This window comes from Chinchilla lanigera, unplaced genomic scaffold, assembly GCF_000276665.1.
Source record: "Chinchilla lanigera isolate Chin_1 unplaced genomic scaffold, ChiLan1.0 scaffold00110, whole genome shotgun sequence".
Taxonomy (NCBI): domain Eukaryota; kingdom Metazoa; phylum Chordata; class Mammalia; order Rodentia; family Chinchillidae; genus Chinchilla; species Chinchilla lanigera.
Window position 1 is genome coordinate 1,200,890 of NW_004955511.1, and position 25,740 is coordinate 1,226,629.

Here is a 25,740-nt window from a genome sequence, read left to right on the forward strand (position 1 = left end):
GTACTGGGAAAAAAAAAAAAAACAACAAAAAAAGTAGCTGCATGGAGTCATATTTTCAATGTGTCTTTGATCCCATTTCGCATAAGGAAAGACCTGTGCCCACGTGCCAGGTTAAAATATATGCATAATCATAACTGCAGTGTGATATTTTCATAAGGACTAAATGTGTTAGTAAAGAAAAGGATTTGAAATAGTATCAAATTTATTCTAAATTCCTAGTTTACCTTTTTATTATATCAGGGCTGAATGTCAATTTTATACCATACCTATAAGTTACAATTAGAATTATTCGCTCCTACTCTGTAACATTTTATTAATTGCTAAAACACTGAAATAATTACCACAACATTGGGGCATTCACACAGAAAAAACAATTTTGTAGCCAGCAGGGTAAATATCAACTTTAATTATTGAACAGTCAATGGCAAAGAACACCATAGGTACAAGGAACTCCACCGGTGTGACTGACTTCATCCTCCTGGGGCTGGCGGACTCTGCAGAGGTGCAGCTGCTCCTCTTCCTGCTCTTCCTCCTCATCTACCTGGTCACGGTGCTGGGGAACGCAGGGATGATGCTGCTCATTCGCCTGGATGCGCAGCTGCACACCCCCATGTACTTTTTCCTCACCCACCTGTCCTTTCTCGACCTCAGCTACTCCAGTGTCATCACCCCTAGAACCTTACAGAACTTACTGGCTTCCTCCAAGAGCATCTCGTTCCTGGGCTGCTTCACTCAGCTGTACTTTTTTGTCCTCTTCGGTGGTACTGAATGCTTTCTTCTCTCCTCCATGGCCTATGACCGCTATGTAGCCATCTGCAACCCTCTGCACTACCCGGTCATTATGTCCCCAAGACTGTGCCGTGCCCTGCTCGCTGGCTCCTATACGTTTGGCTTTATTGATTCCACTGTTAGTGCAGCTTGCATGAGCCTGTTGAATTTCTGCAGCTCTAAGGTCATTCAGCACTTTTTCTGTGACTCATCGCCAATGTTAGCCCTGTCCTGCAGTGACACCCATGAGGTTGAAATCCTGATATTCACTTTTGCTGGCTCCACCCTAGTGCTGTCCCTCGTCACCATATCTGGATCCTACGTGTCCATTTTCTCCACTATCCTGAAGATCAATTCCACTGCGGGAAAGCAAAAAGCCTTCTCGACCTGCGCCTCTCACTTCCTGGGAGTCGCCATCTTTTATGGCACCCTGATCTTTACTCATTTAAAGCCGAAGCAGTCCTACTCCTTGGGAAAGGATCAGGTGGCTTCTGTGTTTTACACGATCGTGATCCCCATGCTGAACCCTCTCATCTACAGCCTCAGAAACAAAGAGGTGAAACATGCTGTCCTCAGAGTTCTGCAGAAGAGAGGTCTGTAGGTAATATAATACTGATGCTAAGTATCAACCTTTGTTTTTCTTATTTTCATTTTGGTTAATTCTTTGGCTTCTTTCTGAAAAATCTTTATTTTTTTTTCTTCCTTTTCCAATATTTTTCTTTATTTAAGCAAACAAGATCTTGGATGTTGAACCTCACTTGAACCTCACAGTGTATTAAGCAATCATGAAGTATGTGTTAAATTTATGGTGTAAATTACTGTGATTCTTATGGGCAGCTAAAGTGAAAAATGAGAAAATACTGTCATTTTAAAAGCTGTATCATGCAATACTCCATTTGGACTCTAACTTGGTTTATTTCACATTTGAAAATCTGTACTTTTTCATGTTAGCCTGCTCGTAATACAGAGAAGTGTAGCAGCGCGGCTCAGAGAGATTGCTTCTGAATCAAATACTCTAAAATTTAGATTCTAGCTCAGGCTCCTTTTATCACAAAACTCCCGTCACTTCACTGAAATGTTATGACTCAGTTTTGCTCACAGGACAAGATACAGAAAAACTGAAGGATCATCTGATCAGAAGATAGAGGGAAAACTTTTCAAACAACAACAGTAACTGCTGCTCACTATCATAAGACCAGCATTCCTATCACATGCATAGGACATGTTTTTGCAGAATAGTTCTTCATGTCTTACTAATTTCTTTTGGTTAATTCAGTTGACAAATACAACACCAGTAAAAAACAAACCAAAAGAAACCAGTAGTTCCAATGTTCGGATTCAGAATAAAGTAAAATATTGAAGTCTAATAAAGGTATCAAAAAGTTATATATCCTAATATTGGAGACAATTTAGAAAATTATTAAATGAAAGAGAAACATTAAGCAATTATTGACTTTTTGGGTGTTCGGTTAGATCAATGGTTGTGAGTATATATTTATGTATAATTTCTGGTATCTCCTGTATAATCTTTTTGTTTCTTTAGTCACTTTAAAATTTAAACCCAATAATCATTTTGTAATTGATACCTGTAAGGTAAAGATGTGATCAGTATAAGAGTGAAATAAACAGGAATTTTGAGGTGCTTTGACCTGGAAATGTGTTGAACTTGCCAAGTTCACCCACCTGTATCCGTATGTGTCAAAGAGACACCTGCCAGGCACGGTAAAAGCAGAACTTTCCACAACAGGTCAAGGGTCCTCAGCTACTTGACTCTTTGTCATTTTCTAATGTTCTCATGCTTAACAACAAATTGTTGAACTTAACGTCTATCTTAGTTTCCTTACATTTTTAATAAGGAAGCTTTGTAAAACAAAAAAACTGAAAACGAATTTAGCATGCGTGATAGTCCATAACCTTAGGTCAAGTAGGAAATTAACATCTTATTTTTAATGCATTATCTATATATTTTATAATTACAGTTTTAATACTCTACTGTCTTAGGCTAGTTTATAATGTATAGTTCCATTTTTCAGCAAACGCTCTGATTAAAATTGTGTAACATTTATAATATTGATGCATTTATTCCAAGTGTGTGTTTAGATAAATTTTTTTTGAAATTTAATTGGGTTTCTTTGGTATATTTAGATTTTATTACTTTGGGTGTTGAAAGTACAGTACAGCCTCTCTATTTTACAAGTTAACACTTTACATTTCTTTGTTAATTCCAAACTGTCCAGTAATTTATTCAAATATTTCATATATGTATTATATTACTCATAGTTATGAGGCTATAACAAAATGTCTTATCCTACATTTCTTTACATAAAATTATAATTTATTCTTCATTTCCTATGTTTTCTAGAATCTATATTTGTAAGTACACCTGATTTTTTGACATTAGAAATAAAAATTTGATAAAAATTTATTGTATAATACTTTGAACTGGGTCACTTCTCATCAAATAAAAGTCCTTTGTAATTCAAAACTTGGAAGCTCTTTGCATTTCCCAGCCATAAGACGTGAGTTATCAGATATGGTTTGTTACTTTCTTTCATTTTCATGAGGTTTTTTTCATTTAGAAAATACAATTTATCATTTTCTGTTGGCAAAGAGGGTAAATAGAATCTATGACTTTGCAGACAACATTTAGTATGAGAAAATTCTTTACTTTTAATGAAATTCACACTAAAGTATCTTCTTCACAGTATAGGCCAGAAGCACTTAAAAATGTTACTAAATAAGCATAAAAATTATTTTGAACATCAGTCAAAACTTACTCATGTTTGTGAGTCTATTACAAAAATCTAACTAATAGTGTTACATGACCATAGGGAAAAGTAATATAAAATAAAAAGCACAAAGAGAAACATAAATATTTTTATTTTTTTTTCCAAAAAAGCAAAAACATAATTTTTGCTGTTATTTTTATTGTATCACTGCATAACATATATATTTTGAGTTATTTTAATGACTAATTTGTAATATTATCCTCTTGCTTACAATATTCAGGCAAATTTTTATATGATGTAAAATATGATTTTTTTTAAAGACTGTAATGCAGCTCTGTAGCTCTTTTTGCCTCCAAAAATTGATGGATAGATAACAGCTGCATTATATTTTGCTATGAACTAGTCTTGTTTCAAGCAAAAATTTAATGGGTTTTAGATGCACAATTAAACTATTTTACTCTTAGAGTGTATTTTCCTGTAGGTGCTATGAGATACAAATTTAATACTGCATAACAGAAACTATCTTTCTTTGGTCAAACTAAGATTTCATAATTTTCTTCTGGGATTTAGTTTCTAGCTAACAAATTTCACAACCATGCCACTAGAATAGTGTGATTCTTAACACAGTATATACTTGGAAGCTTCTTCAACACTACTTCCATTCCTATTCTGGCACAAAGGACAGTCTTTTCAGTTCTAAATTATTGTGAGAGCCGCATACATGTCCTCTGGTTAGCACTTACTTCCTTAGGAAACACACTGAAGGGGATACGCTTATTCCCCTCTAGTGGTTTTCATTGTGTGTGTAAGGGAGCAAGAACACAGTGCTGTCTAAGCGTGGCTTCTTGTCTACCATTTAACACATCCTGCCGAACAGTAGATTGTTAAAGCGAAGTCCAGGTCAAACCCTTTCTAAGTGCCGAGTGATGAAAAGACACCGCCCCCTCTCCTCACGTCTCTGACGCCTGCCTTACTTCTGCCGTCTCACTGGGCTTCCATTGTGTGATCTCCTGTCTCTTCCCCATGCCTGTGCGTCCCCATGCTCTCTAGCGTGTTTTCTGTTTCTCTTTTTCCTGAAACGTTTACTCTCAGATATTAGTATTTTTCAATATTTTCCATCCGCACCGCCATATTTTTGTCCACATCCCTCTTCTGTGCTTCGGCTTTCATAAATAACAGTTATTCTCTTTTTGCATGCTATATGCATGGTTCGCGACCTTTGTTCTGTGTCTGCTTTTCCTCTGCGGTCATGTCACTCAAGGAACCAAGATTTCACACAGCACTTGGAGCAGGGCTTCAATAAATATGAAGCAGGAGAGGGGTGGGATCCCGAACACAGCACTCTGACGCAGAGCAGAAGTAAGAAATGGGCTCTTTTGCCAGGGCTCTGCAAGGGACTCAAGTCACCCTGAGAGCCCGAGCACAGCTTTACTTTTATTTTTATACCTTTGGGCTGTGATAATCCGGGTCACATAAGAGCAATGGTGTGAGGGGGAGCGGAAAATTCTTGGCTGGACCCTCAAATCCATTTATAAGACGTTCTGGAGGGACCTTCCAGGGGGACATGTGTTCCCCTCTCAATCCCCACTTTGAGGCTCTGCTTGGAGAGCCTCACATTGCATTCTTCCACTGCTGCTTATTTCTATGCAGTCTTCTATTGATTGGTACCCCCTGGCCCACAGAACCGGAAAGATTGTTCTCCAATCTACAGTGGTCTCTGTCATGGTGTTGAAGGCCCTTTTTACCATGGACAGATGGCAAGGGGTAATTAGACATATTCCTGATATACCTAAGACCCCTCCTTATCAAGGTCTCGAATTCCCTTAGACCTGAGAGCCATCCCCCAAACAGATCTCATGAGTACCAGCCCTTGCACATTGGGGCAGGTACCTGAGCTATCATCTGCATCTTTCTTACGACTTTTCTCTCTCATGGGACCCTGGTCATCAATTCTAAGCAGTGGTTGGTCAGACTAAACTTGTCACAGACCCGTCCCTCCCACCCCTCCCTCCTCCCACCAGCAGTGGAAGGCTTGCCTGTTTGGACAGATTGCATTCCAGATTTTGCTCTGTTGTTTAACCAGGAGGTTTAGGGTTCCTGCAGTCATATTTGTTATGTTTTCCACAATGGCCAGGAGCTGAGTTATTCTGTTTAACATGTAGGTGGGGTTTTGGTATCCCCAGCCCAAGTGACTGCCCCATAGAATTAAATTATTTTTTTTGGCGGCCTTGTATCATCTTTCCAAGTGCCTATATTTTTCCCCCTCTGAAGAAAGTATATACTGGATAACCTAGTAGCTCTCCCCGACATAAAGGTAGGAGGAACAGGGAGGGTTTGATAGCCTTAGTACACAGCTTCTTGTTCACCCTGAAGGAAGGTGAGTAGAAGCCTTATTACTGCATATCCAACACAGTACTTTAGGGGCTGACCAAGGGACAGACACAGTTAATGGTCCCAAGCAGAATTCAAGTCTGAGAACTGGGCTAAAGGGTTTATCCTGACTTTATTCCCGCTCCATTCAGGGGCTTTGCTCCTTTTATTGTAAAAACTTTATCCTAGACAAATCATCTAGTCCATGGAGCTGGTGAAGCCTCTTCCCCAGTGGGTGAGATAGCACCTCCCAAAACTGTTACTTTTCAAAAGCCAGGCATTGTTGCTTCTTTGGGAGTCTTTTTCTTGTCATCGCCCTTAAACATCTTTTCTGTCCCTAATACCTTGGTTGTTCTTTTCCTACGGTCTCATTTCTTGGCCTCCAAGGGCCATTGGTCTCTCATAAAGGTTCCTCCACATTCACAGCATGAGGTGACATTTAGTGAGTGGCCTCTGCTTTCTGCCAATCCAAAGAAGAGGTCACATGCCAGTGTTGGGACCTGGGGCCATGGCCAAGTGTTCTCCTAATAAAAAGAGTGGAAAACCTGGAAACTGGGTGTATTTGGGATGAAGGTTTGTTTCTGGAGGGAGAGGTTTACCCAGGGGTCAGTCTCTTTACCATCTATCAGGAGACTGATTTTTTCCCTATTTTTCATTTGTTTCCCTGGGGGTCACTGATGGTAAGCTCAAGTGGGTTACAATGCCCTTAGCAGCACTAAGGGGGAGCGGCACCTTTCCATAGGGTCCCTTACTCTGTCAACTAGCCCAGGTAACCCAAGACCAACACAGGCAGTAGTGCTCATCTGGGGGGAGCAGGGACCCCAGGGGATCCATGAGCATACACTTGTGTTCCCCGGGGTATATTTCCCCACCATAGGTCTGTGCATGTGTACGCATTGTGTGAGTAACTGAGAGCCTTACAGGCTTCAAAGGACAGGAGCGCCGGGCCATCTACCTTCAGTTGTTTGTTCTGGCTCCTAAGTGCTCCATTTGTACTTCACGCTCTAAGCTGGAACCAACAGATATGAGGTGGCTTCAGATCAAAAAGGTTGGGAGTCTTTTCCTGGGTCACAGATCTCATAAACAGTATTCTTTCCCAAACTCTGGGGCCAATGGGCCTTGTGAAGATTCCAAGTCATTTTCAATGATCACATCACCCCTTGGACCACCTATGCAACAAAGGCCAGTCCATTGTTGGACCTCATGCTCAAAGGGAGCCTGTAGCAAGGAATCATTTTCTGTAGCAGCTGCTTGGTGAAGTTTCCAGCCTTTTCTGGTCAGCAAGGGGAGGTCTCCACCCAGTTGGAATACATCCAGACCAGTACCCAAAGGTTGGGGAAGCCTCCACATAATGGGAGTTCCACAAAATCAACTTGAATGTCTTCAGAGTGTGATGCTCTGGCTTTCAGACTCCCCCTGGTACCCCGGGCCCCCACTTCAGGTTGTGCGGTGTATAGATGACTCAGTGCTGGAGGATCTGTTTCATGGGTTGTCATCCTTGGGATGTAGAAATACTGGGTGAGCAGAGTTCCTAGTTTTTTCTCCCTAAGTGGGTGGTCTTGTGAGCTGTCTGTACCAGCCAGGACCCTCAGCTGGGTGGCACTGCAGCCCACATGCCCAGGAGCCTTTACCATCATTCTGCTCCTGCGGCTCCTGTGTATGCTCCATCCACTGGATGCCTTCTGACGTATACTTTGGCGCCCCTTCCATCTCCTGGGGGACTGTGGCAAGGAGTATGGCATTTGGGCTCCTTCTAGCAGTCTTAGCTCTCTCATCCCCATTTTCCCTAGACCTTTTCCTCTGATGATCCAAGAAGTGGACAGCAGCGACATCTGTGGGAGCCCTGAGGGCTTGTAGAAACCAAAGGACATTTTGCAGGTACTCGATTTTCTTGCTTCTGCCACGAGCAGGCCCCACATACATGTACACTTTAGAATCAGTGTGGATACTCAGTCTCTGTCATCTTTTTTTTTCTAGCTCCACCACAAGAGTCAGGGTGATCAATTTTGTCTTTTGTGTCGAGCTTCCTTGTGGCAATGGTTGGGATTCTATGACCTCTTCTAGGATGACAACCACATAACTGGCTCAGTGCCTCCCTGTGCCATCCACATGATTACCACTGTCCACAGATGATTCCAGATCAGTCTGTCAGAGGGGCTGGCATGTAAGTCTGGTCACGTAAGTACTAAGTCAGGCATGAGTTGGAGAGCCACCGGTGAACTGTAGCATTCATAAGAGTCACTATGTCAGATGTGGTAGTGCACGCTTGTAACACCAGCACTCGGGAGGCTGAGGCAGGAGGATAGTGTAAGTTTGAGGCCAGCCTGGGCTACAAAGTGAGCTCAAGGCCAGCCTGAACTGCATTGTAAGACCCTGTCTCAAAAAGACCGAAAAATAAAAAAGAGTCACGATGGCATGTGAGACATACTTTCATGTCTTGGCTGAGTGATCTTGTCGGCCTCGTTGGTTAAGAGAGCAGTTGCAGCGAGAGCTCTCAGGCAGCAGGGCCACCTCTGTGCCACTCCATCCTGCTGTTTGCATAGGAAAGCCACTGGTCTTTCCCAAGACCCAAGAGTCTGAACAAGAACTCCTACTGCCCACTTTTCCATCTTTTCCCATTACATAGAGGGTAAAGGTCTTAACTCAAGGACACCCAAACCGGATCTTCATGGAGCTTTTAGAAGGCTTTCAAGTCAATGTGCTGTTCCTTCTTCCAGTTTAAGAGTTCCTTTCTCTCACCAATTTGTGGCCTTGTAGAGGGCTCTGGCCAGTATGGGGTAGCTGGGGATCTATACTTACATAAACCTGAGTCCTCCAGGAATTCTCAAAGTTGTCTTTGAGTCTTGGCCTCAGGCATGTTCTGGATCATTGCCTTTTGGGTTGCCCCCAGTTTTAGTCAGGGCAGACGATGGGGTGCTGAAGATCTCTGGCTCTGGCCTTGGACTGGTGTTCCCCAGTGTAAGGTGGTAGCTACTCTAGAAGGATCTGAGTCTCCTATAGGATGGGCAGTGTTTCTTTAGCTAAGTCTATTTGTTCAAACAGGCCACAGTGGCAACAGATACTCAGGAAAGGGGTTCCCTCCACCTGGGAAGTGGTTGTTGGGGAATAACCAGCTGTAACCATGAGTCCACATAGGGAAACTCATCTGGGTGTCCTGTATTTCCATATTTCCTGTCACAACCTCCCAGACCTTTTGGACCAGAGTCCTTTCCAGTGATCCCTACCTGGAGGGAAGGCCATTCTCCTTCACGCAGGGTCCAGAAGCTCCTGGGAGTGAGTTCTGTCCACAGTCTCCACTAAAGCCCTTCTTGAAACTTTTGATCACAACTTCTATCAGCACGGTCTTGCTCGGATTCTCTCCCCTGGTTCCACCACCGACAAAGAAGACAACACAATGAGACATCAATCACTCAGTCCATCACTGCTCAGCCTTGCAGAGATATTTCAGGCCCCTCTTAGCACTGGCAGGCCGGTGATCCAGGCTGTCACTGCAGTGCTGCTCTAAGTCATACGAGGATGGCCCTGGAACAGTGGTTCAGGACTCTGGACCTTGCTTTGGCCCTGTGCACTCAAACCACAGTTCAGAGTGGTCTCAGGAAACTCCAGACCCTGTGTGAGGCAGAATGATCATCTTTCCAGGTTCAGTGGCCCACCCATGGGTCACTGGGAAGGACTCTGTTCCAAAAGGTCTGGCAGGTAGTGACAGGAAATCCAGGACACCCAGGCCATTCCATCTCATTCACACACTTTCACTCACTGACACATTCAAGAAGACTTCCATTTGCCAAAGGAGTTCTAACACGTTCTGCTCTCACCGCATACCAGTAGTAACTGGGGAGCACAAGAAGGTGATCGGCCTTCTCTGGTGCTGCTTTCTCCGAGCTCCTTCCCCACTGGGGCTCCTGTCCTTGCCGTGATTCAGATGTCTGCCAGATGCCCTCTGGTCCTCTGAGAAGCACCCACCTCAGAGAGCCAGCCGGGGTTCCCCATGGTCTTGTAACTGGATGAGCCAAGATTTTCCACAGCGCCTGGAGCAGCGCTCAGTGAATGCAAGTGGAGGCTGAATCCCCTGCGATGAAACTAGATGGGACACAATGGGGTGAAATAACTCAATCTGGATCTCTCCGCTAGCCACAGAACACACACATCCTCCCTGCAACCTAGACAGCGTCCTTGGTCATCAACACCTTCCTGTTCGGTGACTTTTTTTATACTATTACACTGTTAAAATCAGGTTGAATTTCATATCATATTAAAAAACAGTATAACAGAGGTCGTTGAAAAGTTTACATTAACACAATTTTGTAGAGTTGCTCACAGAAAATACAATGATTTGGCATTTGCAGCTATTTTTTAAAAATTTGGATGTATACATATTTTATTCAGGAAACTTAATATAAGGAAGTGACTGTTTCACGATGAGTGATGGGAAGATGATCACTGTGTAAGGTAGCGGGCAGGCACTCCTGGTGTAACGAAGGACTCAGACACAGACTGGCTCAGCTAGTAAAGTATTTATGGTATAACTTGAAGTTTGTTTGAGCTTTACCCTTACTCCTATTGCTCTAAGTAGAGCAAGGGAGGCTATTTTGAGAAAGAATTCTGGGACCCAGCTTCTTCTGTATTTTTTCTCTATTATCTCCTAGCTCTAACCTCTTCCACATGGTTGGACAGAGGTAACCTATTACCTTATCCATAATTCCAGGTGAGTGATGGGTCAGAAATTTTTAAAAAGAAAAATCTATTGCAAGGTCTTTTCCAAGTGAATGTTTTCATAAAACAGTTGCATTTATTAATTAGATATAGTACTACTCAGATTACCTTTCTCTTCTAATGTACTTTTAAATAATTATACTTTTTAATATTCAAATTCATTAGCAAAATATTATTTATATTACACATTAGTCATTTTATATTTGGACAATAGTGATATCTTTATTTACTTTTTGATATTATAATATTTTTTCTAGTATTGTAATATTTATAATTATAATAATATTATAATATTTATTTCTCATATTTATAGTAGTTCACTTTGATTATAAAGTTCCATAATGTATTAATCTTTTTCTAATATTATATAAAATAATCTTTAAAATAACACTCTTTATATAGTATAGATCAACTTTTTCACTTCTTTGTAATTTTTTTCCATTAGTATATTTTTCATTGTATATTTTTAAAAATTTTTTCATTGTATATTTTTAAAAATTTTTTCACTGTATATTTTTATGTGTGGAATAAAACCAGAAGTGTTAGTACAATTTTCCTCCAATTCATATGAACTAAAATATTGATGAATAACATTTCCTTTCCATGAGTCTGTGAGAAACATATTGTTATAGGCAGCTAAGTTAGATAGAAATATTAGAAATATTATAGGCAGTCAGACAGGGCCAGACCAGGCCATGAGATACCTTCTTGTCAGACAGGGCCAGGCCTTCAAAGGAACCAGTACAGAAGATGAGATACCTTGCAACTGTGAGGGAGACAGACACCTCCAGTTGTGGATAAAAGATTAAACAGATGCCCCCACATACTTACTTCCCTAGGGATGGACCTCCAGGACTGATATTCTAAATAGGTTCCAATCACCTTGATAAAGCCAGGAAGAGTCACTAACCCAACACCCTACAGGCAAAACCCCTGTTCTGTATTCATGTCCACTTGCGCTTCCCCATTTGATCCGAATTTCATCAATTTTACCTGAACAATTATGCTTGTAATCTTATTGGCTGACCGTAGTTTTGTCCCACCTCATGCCCACCTAGCAGAGTTCCCATGTTTTCCACCTTGGACCTACCTCACCTTGTGGACTTGCTCTATAAAAGTCCCTAGAAAAGACAGGTTCCTGGGCAACCCACTCGGGCCCCTTTGGTCCCTCTCTCAGAAGCTTTCTTTCCCTCAGTAAATATATTCTGCTTGATCCTAAAATTCATTCTCCGTTGATCCTAAAATTCATTCTTTGATTTTAGAGAACACAAACTCATCCCAGATGTCTTTCAGGTTGGAAGTTCTTTCCCATATATCACTATCACTTAACAGAATGAAGTCTTTGTCCTCCACAGTGAACTAACTCTGGAAATCTTCAGACACGAGCACATTTTCCTAAGAGGTTCACTTTTATATCTACATGACAACTAATTTGTTTGTGCCTTCATGCAAGGTTCACAATAACATTTTTTCCTCAGATTCTCTCTGTATTTTCTCAAATTCTCCCTTAGCTCCCTCATCTTGAACAATTAACCCTCAATTAAATATTTTAGTTTTCCTATTACAATTTCTTCTTGTTCCTTCTAATAAAATATCTGATTTGATCAGATATAACAAAGCAAGTCTTTCCCCACTGGATTTATTACAACATTCATAGGAAACCAGTGGATTTTATGAGTCCAGTGGAGTTTATGGAAAGTTACTGGAATTCAAGGGAGTTAACTCCAGTCTGCCACCTCCACTGAAGCCCACGGCAAGAATATAGACACTAAGGCATATTTGCAGTTGTGGAGCCAAGGGGTCCTGAGTCCAGCTAGAAAGATGGCCATCGTGAACAAAGGCCTCCACCCAGGGCCAAACCAGGATTTTTTAATTTGTCAAGAGGGGAGTGGCTCGAGGATGAGTGACTGTGAGAAAGGCAGGAAGTACATGAGTGCTGTGAGCTGGGCTAGGTAGGAGGCCTGAAATCACCTCTGCAACATGCAGAGACAGAGAGAGATGCAGAAAGTGTTACCTGTATATCATAGACTGGGGCAATACCTAGTGTTTGGGGGTTGGTGCTTCGGGTTTGAGGTGTAATCATCATGCCCTCATGTTACAGGCAGCTGAGTTAAACAGAACTATTATAGGCAGTCAAACAGGGCCAGGCCCTTGAAGGAGCCAACATGAAAGACAAGAAACCAGTGGGCCAGACCTCAAGACAAAAGGACTAAACAAATGCACCCACCTACCTCCCTAGGTGTGAACATCAGGGGTTGATATTCTAAATAAGTAGCAACCACCTTCAAAAAGCCAGAAAGAGTCACTAGCCCAACCCCCTACAGGAAAAGCCCCTGTTCTGTATTTATGCCAGCTTGCTACGTGACTCACTTCCCCATTTGATCCCAGTTTACTCACTTTTCCCTGAGCAGTTATACTTGTGATCTTACTGGCTGACCATAGTTTTGTCCCACCTCATGCTACCTTGTAATTTCCCAGTTTTCCCCCATCTTGGACCTGCCTCACCTTGGGGTTTTGCTCCATAAAGTCCCTGGGAAGGGTAAGGTCCTTGGCCACCCACTCGGGCCCCCTTCTGTCCCTCTCTTGGACAGAAGCTTTCTTTCACTCAGTAGGCACATTCTGCTCTTAACTTCTGTTGTTCCTGAAATTCATTCTTCAGTTTTAGAGAACGCGAGCTAGTCCCAGATATCGTTCAGGTTGGGAATTTTTATTTTCCTGTATCACTGAGAAATCACAGCTTCTTTCTTCAAGCTCAGTCCTAGCAGACAGATACTGTGGCATCACTTGGCATGTCTCTCACATACTATCTGGGACCTGTAGGTGGAGCATCACTGACCTGTTTTTAAAGACTACCCATTAACACCTCAGCCAAACCCATTTGCATTGCTTAAAGCCAATTCAGAGGATAAAGAAAAATCTTAAGCCAGCTATGCACACATCAGTGCATGAATAGAGCCAGGTTTAGCCAAAATGGAGACAATTGCTCTTCTTTCAAGGAGAGCTGTCCTGGTGTCCTCCACAAACACTTATGTAGTCTTAGGGCTGAAGATAAATTTCTTTCTTTTTCTTTTTTTTTTTTTGATGGTAGACTTCTGCTAGTTTTTCCTTTATAAAGCAAAGTCAAAACCAAGAAGAGTAAAATGCTTTGCACGAATATGGTCTGTAGGTGCGGCAAATCGCACTTAGATACCAGAATAGAGATTCTGCCCCATCCTCTGAGCCCTTAGATGTCCATGCGTCAGGTGTGAATGTTCAGTTCACACAGTTAAGACTAAGGTATAATCGCACGCATACTGCATGAGGGTGTGGATAATAATAAGTGGATATAAAGCAGGACGTGGTAGGTTATACTTCACACATGACATGAGGGAGAATAGATTGCGTAAGCAGGATTATAATAATTATGCCAATCTGTAAGTACACATCCAAGTAATTTTGGGGGACACCAAGGAACAATGCATGGGAGAGGGGCTGGGGATTTAGCTCAGCGGCAAAGCGCCTGCCTGGCAAGCGCAAGGTCGTGAGTTCTGTTCCCGGTACCGGAGAAAAACCAAAAAAAAAAAAAAAAAAAAAAACAATGCATGGGAGAAATGACTATTATGTTGTGCTTTCTTTGGCAGCACATATACTGAAATTACTGTTATATAAACACATTGTTAACAGGTCTGCAATGTTTGTTTTCCTTGTTTGAAATATGTTGATTTCTATTGTGTGTGTGTGTGCTAGTAAATATGCATTATCCTATGACCAAGTCATGCTTTTAAATATAAAATATTTCCTGGTGAAAATGTGGTGCTTCCTTCCTTCACAGGGCACAGTCATAAACTAAGTATCTCCTTGGTGTTTCCTCTCTACCTTCCTAGCAGAAAACTCCTAGCTGATCACTTGAATGTAAACATTATTATCTGCAAGTTTATCTCAATCTATGTCACTTCAAGAAGTAAATAAATGAATTTCACTAAAAATTTAGAGTATCGAGAGAGACTGAAGAGTTTATGTTCTAAAAGGTGGGGTTTCAAAGGGAAAAGACAAATGTTTCTGTTCATTAAATATTTGAACTTTTGACATTGGAATCAGACCAAGAAATCATCTCTGTAAATTGCTCCCCAAGGATGTCCAAATGCTGCAGTATTCTTAGTGTGCATTATATGAGGCTCCCTGGAACTACCAGACTAGGAGGAATGGCATACACTGGTCTGTTTCCATTCACAGTTCTGCCCTTGGATTCTTTTCAGAGGACCCCTCCTTGTGACTGATCAAGTCTGCACTTGATTAAGATTTGAACAAAATTTCTATGGTGCTATATTTTTCCTCAGAATAAAAGATGAAAGCACAAAAAAGAAATACACGTTACAACAAGAAAAATATGTGGATCACAGAAATTTTCCACTGCTTTTGTGGTTATCATACTTTCTGAGAATAATTTGAGGTTGAACAATTTCTAAACAAATATTATTGGAAGAACTGAGACTCACAGTAAGCATCATTCTTCAACTTGGAGGGCATTACATTAGAGAAAAGGAAATGGGTATATTGTCCAAAAAAAGTTTGCATAAACATATCATTTGCATGAGTAATGTTAAAGTTTGCAAAATAAGAATATAGAGTTGATAGAATCAAAGTATGCAAAGGATAAAATTATTATATTCTGAAAATAGAATTTTTAAAGAGCTTTACTTTAAATGCTTAAGTTAAGGAAATACATTGATAGTGGAGTTGAAACTCCGCACTGCCCCCTCATTACCCGCAACAAAGCTGTAGTAAATTTCTTCTGGTGAAGAGCAAAGGATTTATTCATAAGTACTACAAAAAGAGACAGAGGAGTCTCTGTGCCTGAAATATCTACCACACTATTCTCAGTGCTGCCAGGGCTTTTAGGTCCAGGTGACTCCAAGCACCTTTAGGTCTTGTCTAAATTAAGCCAGATCTGGACCTCATGCGGGCAGCTCTGCCTCGCGTTTTTCAGAGGAACATGGTAATTTTCAGACAGAACAAGACTTCTCTATGCAATCTTTGAATGCAAGACAGGAGGGTGGATATTTCTGCTTTCAGGCAGAAGAAGTTGAAGAAGCAAACTGTTTTTAAAAATCCAAAGTTTTAAAGATTCTTTTTTCTCCCCTCTATTACCATGTCTTCAGAAATTTAATATTACTTGAGTTCTATCATCTCAATGTGCTACATATATGCCCCCTTTGTAAAATTATTATAATTCTATAAAAAAGCATTGGGAACTAAATGACCGTAAACAATACACAAAAACTGAATTTTAGAATATTGATTATATAACCTTACTCAGATTTTCTACAAGTTATGAGAAAACCACAGTACTTTAACCATGATCCCTGGAGTCAACATGTCTGGGTAAAACCAGTGTCAACACGTAATTGCTCTGATTTCACAAAAGTAATTCTTCATGCTTATTTTCTGCATTAAAATATTTTCAATGATACAGAATAATACATTCATGTGATTTCAATTTGTTAATAGAGGAAAGGGGTAGAGTATCACAAGGTTCATGATGAAAAACAGACGGACACCTTTTAAGTGAAAATCAACTTTACTCATGGATACATTCTAATTAAATATTTTGCTATGATTTAGTATAGATTTTATTTAACTACTGAAACACTACAGTAATTGTGATAAGTTCTGGGCCATACATACAAATAAAACCATTTTGCAGACATGCAGGTAATTTTTAAAACTGATTATTCAACAGATAATTGCAGCAGACACCATAGGTACAAGGAACTCCACTGGTGTGCCTGACTTCATCCTCCTGGGGCTGGCGGACTCTGCAGAGGCGCAGCTGCTCCTCTTCCTGCTCTTCCTCCTCATCTACCTGGTCACGGTGCTGGGGAACGCAGGCATGATGCTGCTCATTCGCCTGGATGCCCAGCTGCACACCCCCATGTACTTTTTCCTCACCCACCTGTCCTTTCTCGACCTCAGCTACTCCAGCGTCATCACCCCTAGAACCTTACAGAACTTACTGGCTTCCATGGAGCACATTTCATTCCTAGGTTGCTTCACCCAGATGTTCTTTCTTGTCCTCTTGGGAGGCACTGAATGCTTCCTTCTCTCCTCCATGGCCATTGACCGCTATGTAGCCATCTGCAGCCCTCTGCACTATCCGGTCATTGTGTCCCCAAGACTGTGCCATTCCCTGGTAATTGGATCTTATATGTTTGGCTTTATGGACTCCATTGCTAATGCAGTTTACAAGAGAAGTCTGCATTTCTGTAATTCCAATATCATCCATCACTTTTTCTGTGACACACCCCCAGTGTTAGCCCTGTCTTGCAGTGACACATATACTGTTGAAATCATGATATTCATTTTTGCTGGTTCCACCCTAGTTCTGTCCCTCATCATCATATCTGGATCCTATGTGTCCATCCTCTCCACTATCTTGAAAATTAATTCTACTGCAGGAAAGCGAAGAGCCTTCTCGACCTGTGCCTCTCACCTCCTGGGAGTCACCATCTTTTATGGCACTCTAACCTTTACTTACTTAAAGCCAAAGAAGTCCTACTCCTTGGGAAAGGATCAGGTGGCCTCTGTGTTTTACACGATCGTGATCCCCATGCTGAACCCTCTCATCTACAGCCTCAGAAACAAAGAGGTGAAACATGCTGTCCTTAGAGTCCTGCAGAAGAGAAAGGCTCCAGACAGTTAAGACAGCAGTGATTCTAAATACCTACTCTTCTCTTTATTTGCATTTTTGTGTTTAAACTTTTACTTATTACTTAACACGTGCTTGCAGACTTCAATCACCATTATTTTAGAAATTCATAGTTTAATTGTAAATAGCGAAATCTGTGTTAAATTTCACATGTATATTCATGTGATGTTATGGGCCACTCATTGTATAAATAAGAAAATTTACCAGTCATTTTTTAAATTTTTAAAATTAATTTTCAGTATGATATACTATCCATCCAGGATCTATGTTTAGAGAATTTATAATGACAAAGAGCTCTGTTTTTTCCATGACTCATTATTATAATATAGCGTGTAAGGGCAGCTCAGGTTGGAGCAACTGCTGTGAAATCAAACATGCTTGCCTTCAGATCGTAGGTCTGCCATCTTTGTAGTGTGTCACCCTCATTCATTTTCTGAAATTTTATGGTTCAGTTCATCCACTGTGCAAGATATATAATAATCCCACAACTCTCTGATCAGAAAATAGGTATAAGTATTTTGTGGAAATAACAGGAAACCTGGACATATCATCAGAAGATGGGATTCCTAGTCTACTTTATGTGTAATAACTTTTTTGAAGAATACTCATTCATATCTTACAAGCTTATTGTAGTTCATTTTATTAACCAACTCACAAATAGAGGAAAAAGCTGAAGACATTAGTTCCTAATTTTGTACTCAGACTAAAATACAATTTTGAAATAGCATTAAAGTAAAAGTGGTACATGTTAATGTTGTTAAAGTCGTGAAAATTTTTAAGCCAAAGAGAGACACTACAGCAATCATTGAGTGCTGTGCCTCCCCCTCAAGAGAACTGGCTGTCAGTATATAATATTCAATCGCTTGTCTTCCCTGTGTGATTTCTGATGCTTTCTGTATTCACTTTAAAGTTTCATCTCTAATAATCTCTTTGTGATTGAAACGAGAGATGAACATATTTCCAGGATATGCTCAAATTCCAGACTGTTACTCCACATTGCTTTGAAATACTGAAATACTGGGAATTTCCCAAGGTAAATCGACATGCAGTAATGTGTGCTCGGTGCTTGTCTGTTAACCATGCTACAACCATAACTTTCTGTGATACACAAGGAACATTCCACCCCTGTCTCTTTGCCTTTCCCCAAAAGACTTCAAATGTGTTATGTTATTTAAAAATAAATTGCTGAAATCACTGTAAGCATCCTCTGTACTACATTTTAATGGTGATAATTTGCGAAAAGAAAGATTGAGACTGGATTTTACGTATGTAGCACTGCATCAACTTAGGTCAACAGAGAAATAAAATCTTATTTTTTAATACTTTATCTACAACTACAGCTTTAAATTTCTCTTTTATAAGTAAGGTTATTTTATGTTGTATAGTTTCATTTTGTAGGGAAATTTTTTAAATATTTAAGCTTCTATTACATGGATTATTTTAATCTCACCATATAGCTGAATAAATTAATACCTTTTTGAAATTTTTTACTTTTTGTGAAATTATATTTATTTATATTGGTGTCTAAGGTGAAGTGTAACATCTCTATTTGAAAGCTCAGGAACTCATGGATATATTGCCAATTCAAAACAAGTAGTCTATTTAAGTCTTGTAAATATGTATTATATTATACAAATTTCAGGATCTATCACAAAATTATACCTTCTCTTAAATCAATAATACATCAAATTATTATTTATTCTTTCTTTGATATCTATGTATTTTAGCAACTATTTATAGGTATTTTTTGGATTTTTTTTCCCTGCAATTATAATGAAAAATTTAATAAGTATTTATGTCAATATGTTGTTTGGGCTCAGCCCTCATCACAAATATGTCTTAGTAAATGTTTAAGGTCTTCCACTTTCCAGTTATTTCCTATTAAATATGGCTTTGTATTATTATAATTTGTATACATTTCCCAAATTTAGACAAATTATGTTCTTTTTGTTAGCAAATCATTCAACTGGTACATACTATCACTTTGTTGATAATATTTATGTTGAAGAAATTCCCAAATTTCAATTAAATAGAGACTAACTGTAAAATATAGACTACAAACTGATTATATTATGCTATTAAATACACATAATATAATCTAACAACAATCACAAACAAAAAATTTAAACTATGTACAAGTGGCCAGTTAGTTTCTTAGTACATCACTGCATAGCTCCTGTAATGGAAGTTATTTTTCCAAAATAATTTATTATCTATTGCATGATGCCCAGTCACAATGTTATAGATATAATTTTAAAAGAACATAATAGCCCAGCAAAATATGAACAGCTGTTCATACTGCTAATAATTAACAGAGAGGTAATAGTAATATTATATTTTGTTCAACACTTACCGTATTTCAGACAATAATTTTATGGGCTTAAGATATACAATTCACATATTTTATCCATACAGAATAATTCTTGTGTAAGAACTAACATGTAAATTTAGTGTCATGTAGTAGAAAAGCATCCTTTCTTGTTCAAGTAAAAGTGCTCAATACTATTTTCTAGAATTTGCTTTATACCTAATGATTTCTTCTCTTTCATCATAATAACTTGATTTTTTTCTGAGAAAAGGTCTCAGTATGCAGTTCAGGCTGGTCTTGAACTCACTATGTAGCTGAGCCTGACCTCAAACTTGCATTTATCCTCCTGCCTCAGCCTCCTGAGTGCTGGGATTATAGGTGTGTGCCACCAAACCCAGCCTAAGAATAGTTTCCTAACATAGGGCATATACAGATTCTACTTCAGCAATTTCTTGGTTACTGTCCTGGCTTGAGGAACAATCAGTTCAGTTTTAAAACCACTGCAGCAGTACATTAGCTTCTTCCAGCTTTACTTAGTCAATTATGAAACACATTGAAAAAGACTGTATGGGGAATAAGAATAAAACACAGTGTGTAAGAGTAGTTTCGTCTCTGTCACCGAACAGTGACATTGCTATATGGTAGATGGTATCATTTCTCACAAACCCTATAGGACTTCATCACATAAGAGGTGCAAGTGAAGCCCTTTATAAGAGTCCACTGCTAAGAAATCACACTGTTCCTTCTCCTTACACCTTTAACTCCTGCCAGACACCTGTCTCACTCTCTTAGTCTCCAGTAAGTGATCTCCTAACTCTCCCCTAGAAATGTGGATCCCCATGTTATCTAGGGTATTTTCCGTTGTCTGTCTTCAAACGTTCTTCTGTCAAATATCTGCACTTAAAAAACCGTTCTGTTCCTCAACTCCCTATTGATAATGGTATCTGTCCACATCCCTCTCTGTGCTTTTGTTACAGAGCACTTTTTTCCTATCTTTCACTCTATAAACTTTAAAAATTTTTTTTAGTACTTGGAATTGAACTCAGGACCTTGCGCTTGCCAGGCAGTCACTTGTAAGTCTACAGACTTTGCTCTTGCTTTCAGTTCTGTGTCTATTTTTCCATGTGATCCTGTAGAGTTGCATGCCTCGGCTATTTTCCCAGCACTTAGAGCAGGGTGGCAATACATGTATTTGGGGGATGAGCATTATAGGCGATGATGCTGGATGGAGCACAGAAAAGTTAAATAACTTGTTTACAACTGCTCCGTGGGTTACAGACCACACTCATGAACTTAGAGCCTCAGAACTGATCAGCATTCTATCCCGTGACATGATTTCTAATAGTGTGCTGCTAAAATCAGGTCAAATTCCTTATTAAATAAAAACAATATAATAGAAGTCATTGAAAAGTGTACATTGTTGTGAAATGTTTTGTGGACTATATAATAGGAGATAGGAATTTGGTTTTACTGGTTAAATTGTTTTGAAATAGAGAGGTTTAAACTTATTTTCAAAAAATCAACTCAGTAAAGTGCAGAATGACTTATATGTCGCTGATGAAGGGAGAGGAAATCGTGTTAGAAGGCAAGTTTAGGATTAGGGTGATAGCTCAGTGGCACAGTGCCTGCCTGACAAGCGTGAGGGCCTGAGTTCAATTCCAATTCCCAACACCAAAAAAAAAAAAAAATCCTTAAAAATTTTAGGCCAGGCATGGTGGCACACAGGAAGCTGAGGCAGTGGAATCTTTGTGAGTTGGAGGTCAGCCTGGCCTACAAAGTGAGCTCAAGGCCAGCCTAAACTGCAGACTGAGACCCTGTCTTAAAAAGACAAAAAAAAAAGGAAAAAAGAAGAAGGCAAATTTTCCTAGTGGAACAACATGAATGAAAAAGACTGACTCAATGTAGAAAATTATTCATGGACATAACCTGAAGTTTACTTGTGCGTTATACTTATTTCTGTTGCTATAATTATAATTTTGAGGTGAATACATTGGGCAAGGCAACTCTAGGACTCAGGTGCTTCTGACTTTCACCTGCTACTTCATAACTCTTATCCTCTGACATGTGGTTAAACAGAGTTAAACCCTTACCTGTCCACAATTCCAGTGTGAGGATTAGGTGAGAATTGCTTTACAAATGAAAATTTATTAGAATTTTCATTCAGATGAATGGCTTTCATAAAACAATGCAATGTAAGTAGATAAAGGAGTACTCAGGCTATCTATTTCCTCTAACGCGCTTTTAAAGAATTGTACTTCTTAATTACCAAATGTATGAGCAAAATATGGTTTACACGTTTTACTTTCTATTTTCATTTTTGTTCCAATAGTATCTGCTGATCATAAAACAACATAATATATTAATGTCTACTTAAAATGGTATGTAAAATAACCTTTAAAATCCTTTGGAGTAGTAAAGATGAAATTTTTCTTTCCAATTCTTTGTTATTTTATCAAGGATTTATTCTTGTTTTATTTAAACATAATATAATAATATAATTGTTATGGTTTGTATCTGGATGCCCCAGCAAAAGCTCATGCAGTCATAGGGTAGACTTGTAGAGTTTGATGGATTCATGGTCCAGTGTTGGGATTATGGGTGTGAGTGCTCCATCTGTCCTGGGGCAGGTAGTTTGCGTACAATGTAAGGAAGGGAGAGACGTTGCTTGCTGTCACTCCCTGCCTTTTGTTCTTGGTGTTTTTGCTATTTTCCAGAACCATGAACAGTTGCCCTTTGCCGTGTGTCACTCTGCCTTGGAGACAGCCAAGTATGGACTGAAGCCTCCACAAACTGTGAGCTAAATAAGCCTTTCCTTTGTTACTTCTGGGCATCAGGTATTTTGTCTCAGCAAGGAGAGTAAAGTAACCAAGACAATAATTTTTCTCCAGTCCTTCATTTTTAAAGTAATTTTAGTTAAAGTTCCCAATATTTGTTATACTTATATATGTACTTTGCACTTTTAATCTTATTTGTTTTCACACTTTTTCATAATAATTTCTTCATACTGATCCTTCTGTTGTCCTCTAACCAGTAGTATTAAGCATTTATTATTCAAAACATACTGACCACTATTTCTTGATTGTTTTCTCTGTTTAATGTTTTCTCTGTATTAGACTCTTTGGTATTGCTCCATAATTACTGCAAATGCATATCCTTACCTTTTTCTTAACATTCTTTCTGAATTTAATCAACTTCTAATTGTTTATTTTCAGTTTCACAATTATTTCTGAATCTGCACTGACTCTACTGATGTCCCCATTAGAAAAAATCCTATGCATCTGATTCTGATTTCTTGAGTGTGTGCTGGGGTGGGGCAAGTTTGGAGCTCTGGAGTCTCTTAATATGATTTCTAGGTTCTTCAAGTCGGGAGCAATGCACTGCACAAGAAAAGCAAAAAAGTTGACAAAGTTTGTTTGAAAGGTTAAAAGTGAATGGTAGGGGAGAAATAAGATTTCCTGAGTGAACTTGGGGCAAAGGAAACATGGAAGAAAACTTACACCCTGCGGAACATAGGGAAGGCACCAGGGCTGTGTCCTTTTATTCCTTCCAAATCTCATGGGAATGTTGCGATAACTTCTACATAGGGGTCCTGAGCGGTAGAGCTGTGCAGATTCTAGGATCCTAAGATGCCTCTCTTCCAGCCAGTCCAAGCCAGGGGCCCATTTGCTGTCTCATGTGTGTTTCCAGAATTTCACTTGCCACTGGCAGTTTCCATCTGGAGTTTGCATGCATTGTTGAACTTCTCCATGAAAATTGGTAGTCATGTCATTGTGAATGCCGGCAGACAGATACTTCCGGGACATAGCTGATTTTATTATTAATATCATTATGCTGTTTGTGACAGAGATGCAAAGTAGTCTTTAAGATTAAACATTAGCTCTCCCAACTCCATATTTTCCACTCCTCCTTTGTGCTCATAGCTAGCATTAACCTTTTTTTTAACATAGCTGACTTCCTACGGGCTGCTGGGAGCTACATTTTGCTCACTCCCTTTGCACAAAATGGCATGTGTTCCATACTGTCCTCGGGAAAGGGCTTTCTCTAAGGAATTTAGATTACTTAGATGTTTGCAAACCTAAGCACTGAACAGGCTTACAAACACAGAATAGGCTCACTAACAATTATGATTTTGGAACTCATGTGGAAATGGAATTCTATCACTTTTGAAATTTGATACACTACTATGACTTCAAGGACCTGTTTTATGTATAACTGCATGCCAGTACAGTCAACTTTTGACCTTCACAACATAAGAGTTCCTTAACATCAGTGGAATTCTAACTAATCCATTTCACTTTGTTCGTATGTTGTTTCATTTCATTTTCTTCTTCTGTTTTCTGTTCCTATTTTCCTCCTTTTTTTTTCCTTTCTTAGCTTCCCTCCCTCCTTATTTCCTTTCATTCACCCTCAATCCTTTCACTTTTTTTTTCTGTATCCTATAAATTCAAGCCTAAAACCTATAACTACTACATATCTTTAAGAATGGAATGAATTACAAATTCAGTAGAAAGCACTGTTCTAAAGTTTTGTAAACACATTCATTTTTCTGCCTCATTTCCTCCATGGATTTAATAAAATCAGTATTTCCTGATGTATGTTCTCAAGTTGAATAATAAAATTTAGAAAGTTTAAAAATTAGTCAATTTCATTTATTTCTGCATAAAAAGCTTAAATATAGGAGCCTGTTTGCCAAGCAATTTGGGATCATATTTTCACATCACTATAAGTTGCTGTGTGAGTTGGATGTAGTTGCACACACTGCAATCCCAACAATCAGGAGCCAGAGCCAGGAAGATCACTGTGAGTTCGAGACCAGCCTGCAGGACAAACCAGACCCCACAGCAAAAAACAGACACATAAAATAAAGAGCCGTGTGGAAATGAGCAAAGTGTTTAAAATTTTTGAAAGCAGTTTTCTCATCTGTGATAAAAAGAGATAGTACAATACCTTCTTGGAGATAATACAAGGGAAGGTAGGTACATTAATATATGTAAAGTATTAGCATAATTGTTACATAACTAATAATTTTCATATTGATGTACATTACTACTCTTGGATGGGAAGCATATTTCCGTAATCATTTTATGGCTTCTGCCAGAGAAAGTATAATAGGCAAAGAGAGTTTAACTAGAATGAGCATGAAAATCCATTTCATAAAATGTTAGGTAAGGGACAGCTGGAAAGTGGCAGAAAAGAGGCAGCACTAACAAAGCATTACATGTTACTAAAAATATATCAGACTGTGTTCATCATGCTAAATTATCACAGCTGTTCTGGAGAGTCAGTATATATACATAATGCATCTTGATCAATTTAATTTCACTTACTCCTCATCTTCTTGTCATTCCCTTCCTTATCACCAATGCCCTATTTCCACGTATCCTTCCTTCTGCCCTTCATTTGACTTTTATATTATTTACGCATGAGTTTTTCATAAAGGGAAATAATGGTTTCAGAATATTTGTCCAGATCAACATATACCTAACTGTATGTGCAGATAGAGGAACCATAGAAAAGTACCCCATTGCAACTTATGTACACTAGGAACTAGACTAAACACAGGCATACTGGTATGTGAAAGCTAAGCATCAGAATTAATCCACACAGGCACTGAGTGAATGGCTGCCCCGTGAGGAAGGAGAACTTCCCCTCTGCATTCAGGAAGAGAAAGAATATAGCATACTCTTCAGAGTGTTTGCTTCCATACCTAACAGAGACACAGCCTAAGCAGACAGGAAACTTGAGTTCAGCCAAGTGAATGAGACCATAGTGATAATTTCCTGTCTTTCCTTCTTGTCTGAGACAGTGTTGGGTCAGGTGCCATCTTAGAATTCCCCACTTCCTCTGCCTGTATGTTTAAAGCAAGAAAGAACAGTAAAGAAAGACCCTGAGTGCCCCAGTCCCTCTGCTCTGCTCAGAGGCATCCAGAGTAAACAGGGCAGGGCCTAGACATTGGCCAACCACACCTCCAGAAGCAAGGGCTGGGAATTGAAGGCCCTTGGGCCCATGATCAGACCCTCTACACAGAACAGGCAGACACTGTGTTTTCACACCACCCTCCTTCCCAAGAGCAGAGGAGACTGAGGGACAAGTGTGGTCTATCTCACCCCAGGCAAAACTGGCAGAGAACTGATGTCACCATGGAGTCAGGGGGCTCAGCCTCCAGA

At 39.5% G+C, this 25,740-nt stretch overlaps 2 protein-coding genes across 2 annotated transcripts; both read left to right on the forward strand.

Moving 5' to 3' along the window:
- The first annotated feature begins 421 nt into the window (after nucleotides 1-421).
- On the forward strand, nucleotides 422-1,369 carry LOC102016081 (olfactory receptor 8H1-like). Its single transcript, XM_013506367.1, has one exon. The coding sequence runs from the start codon at nucleotides 422-424 to the stop codon at nucleotides 1,367-1,369; it is 948 nt and encodes a 315-aa protein (XP_013361821.1).
- A 14,147-nt stretch (nucleotides 1,370-15,516) lies between these two features.
- Nucleotides 15,517-17,259, forward strand: LOC106146282 (olfactory receptor 8H1-like). The gene is made up of 2 exons (XM_013506368.1): nucleotides 15,517-15,555; nucleotides 16,300-17,259. The coding sequence occupies exons 1-2, from the start codon at nucleotides 15,517-15,519 to the stop codon at nucleotides 17,257-17,259; spliced, it is 999 nt and encodes a 332-aa protein (XP_013361822.1).
- The last annotated feature ends 8,481 nt before the right edge of the window (nucleotides 17,260-25,740 follow it).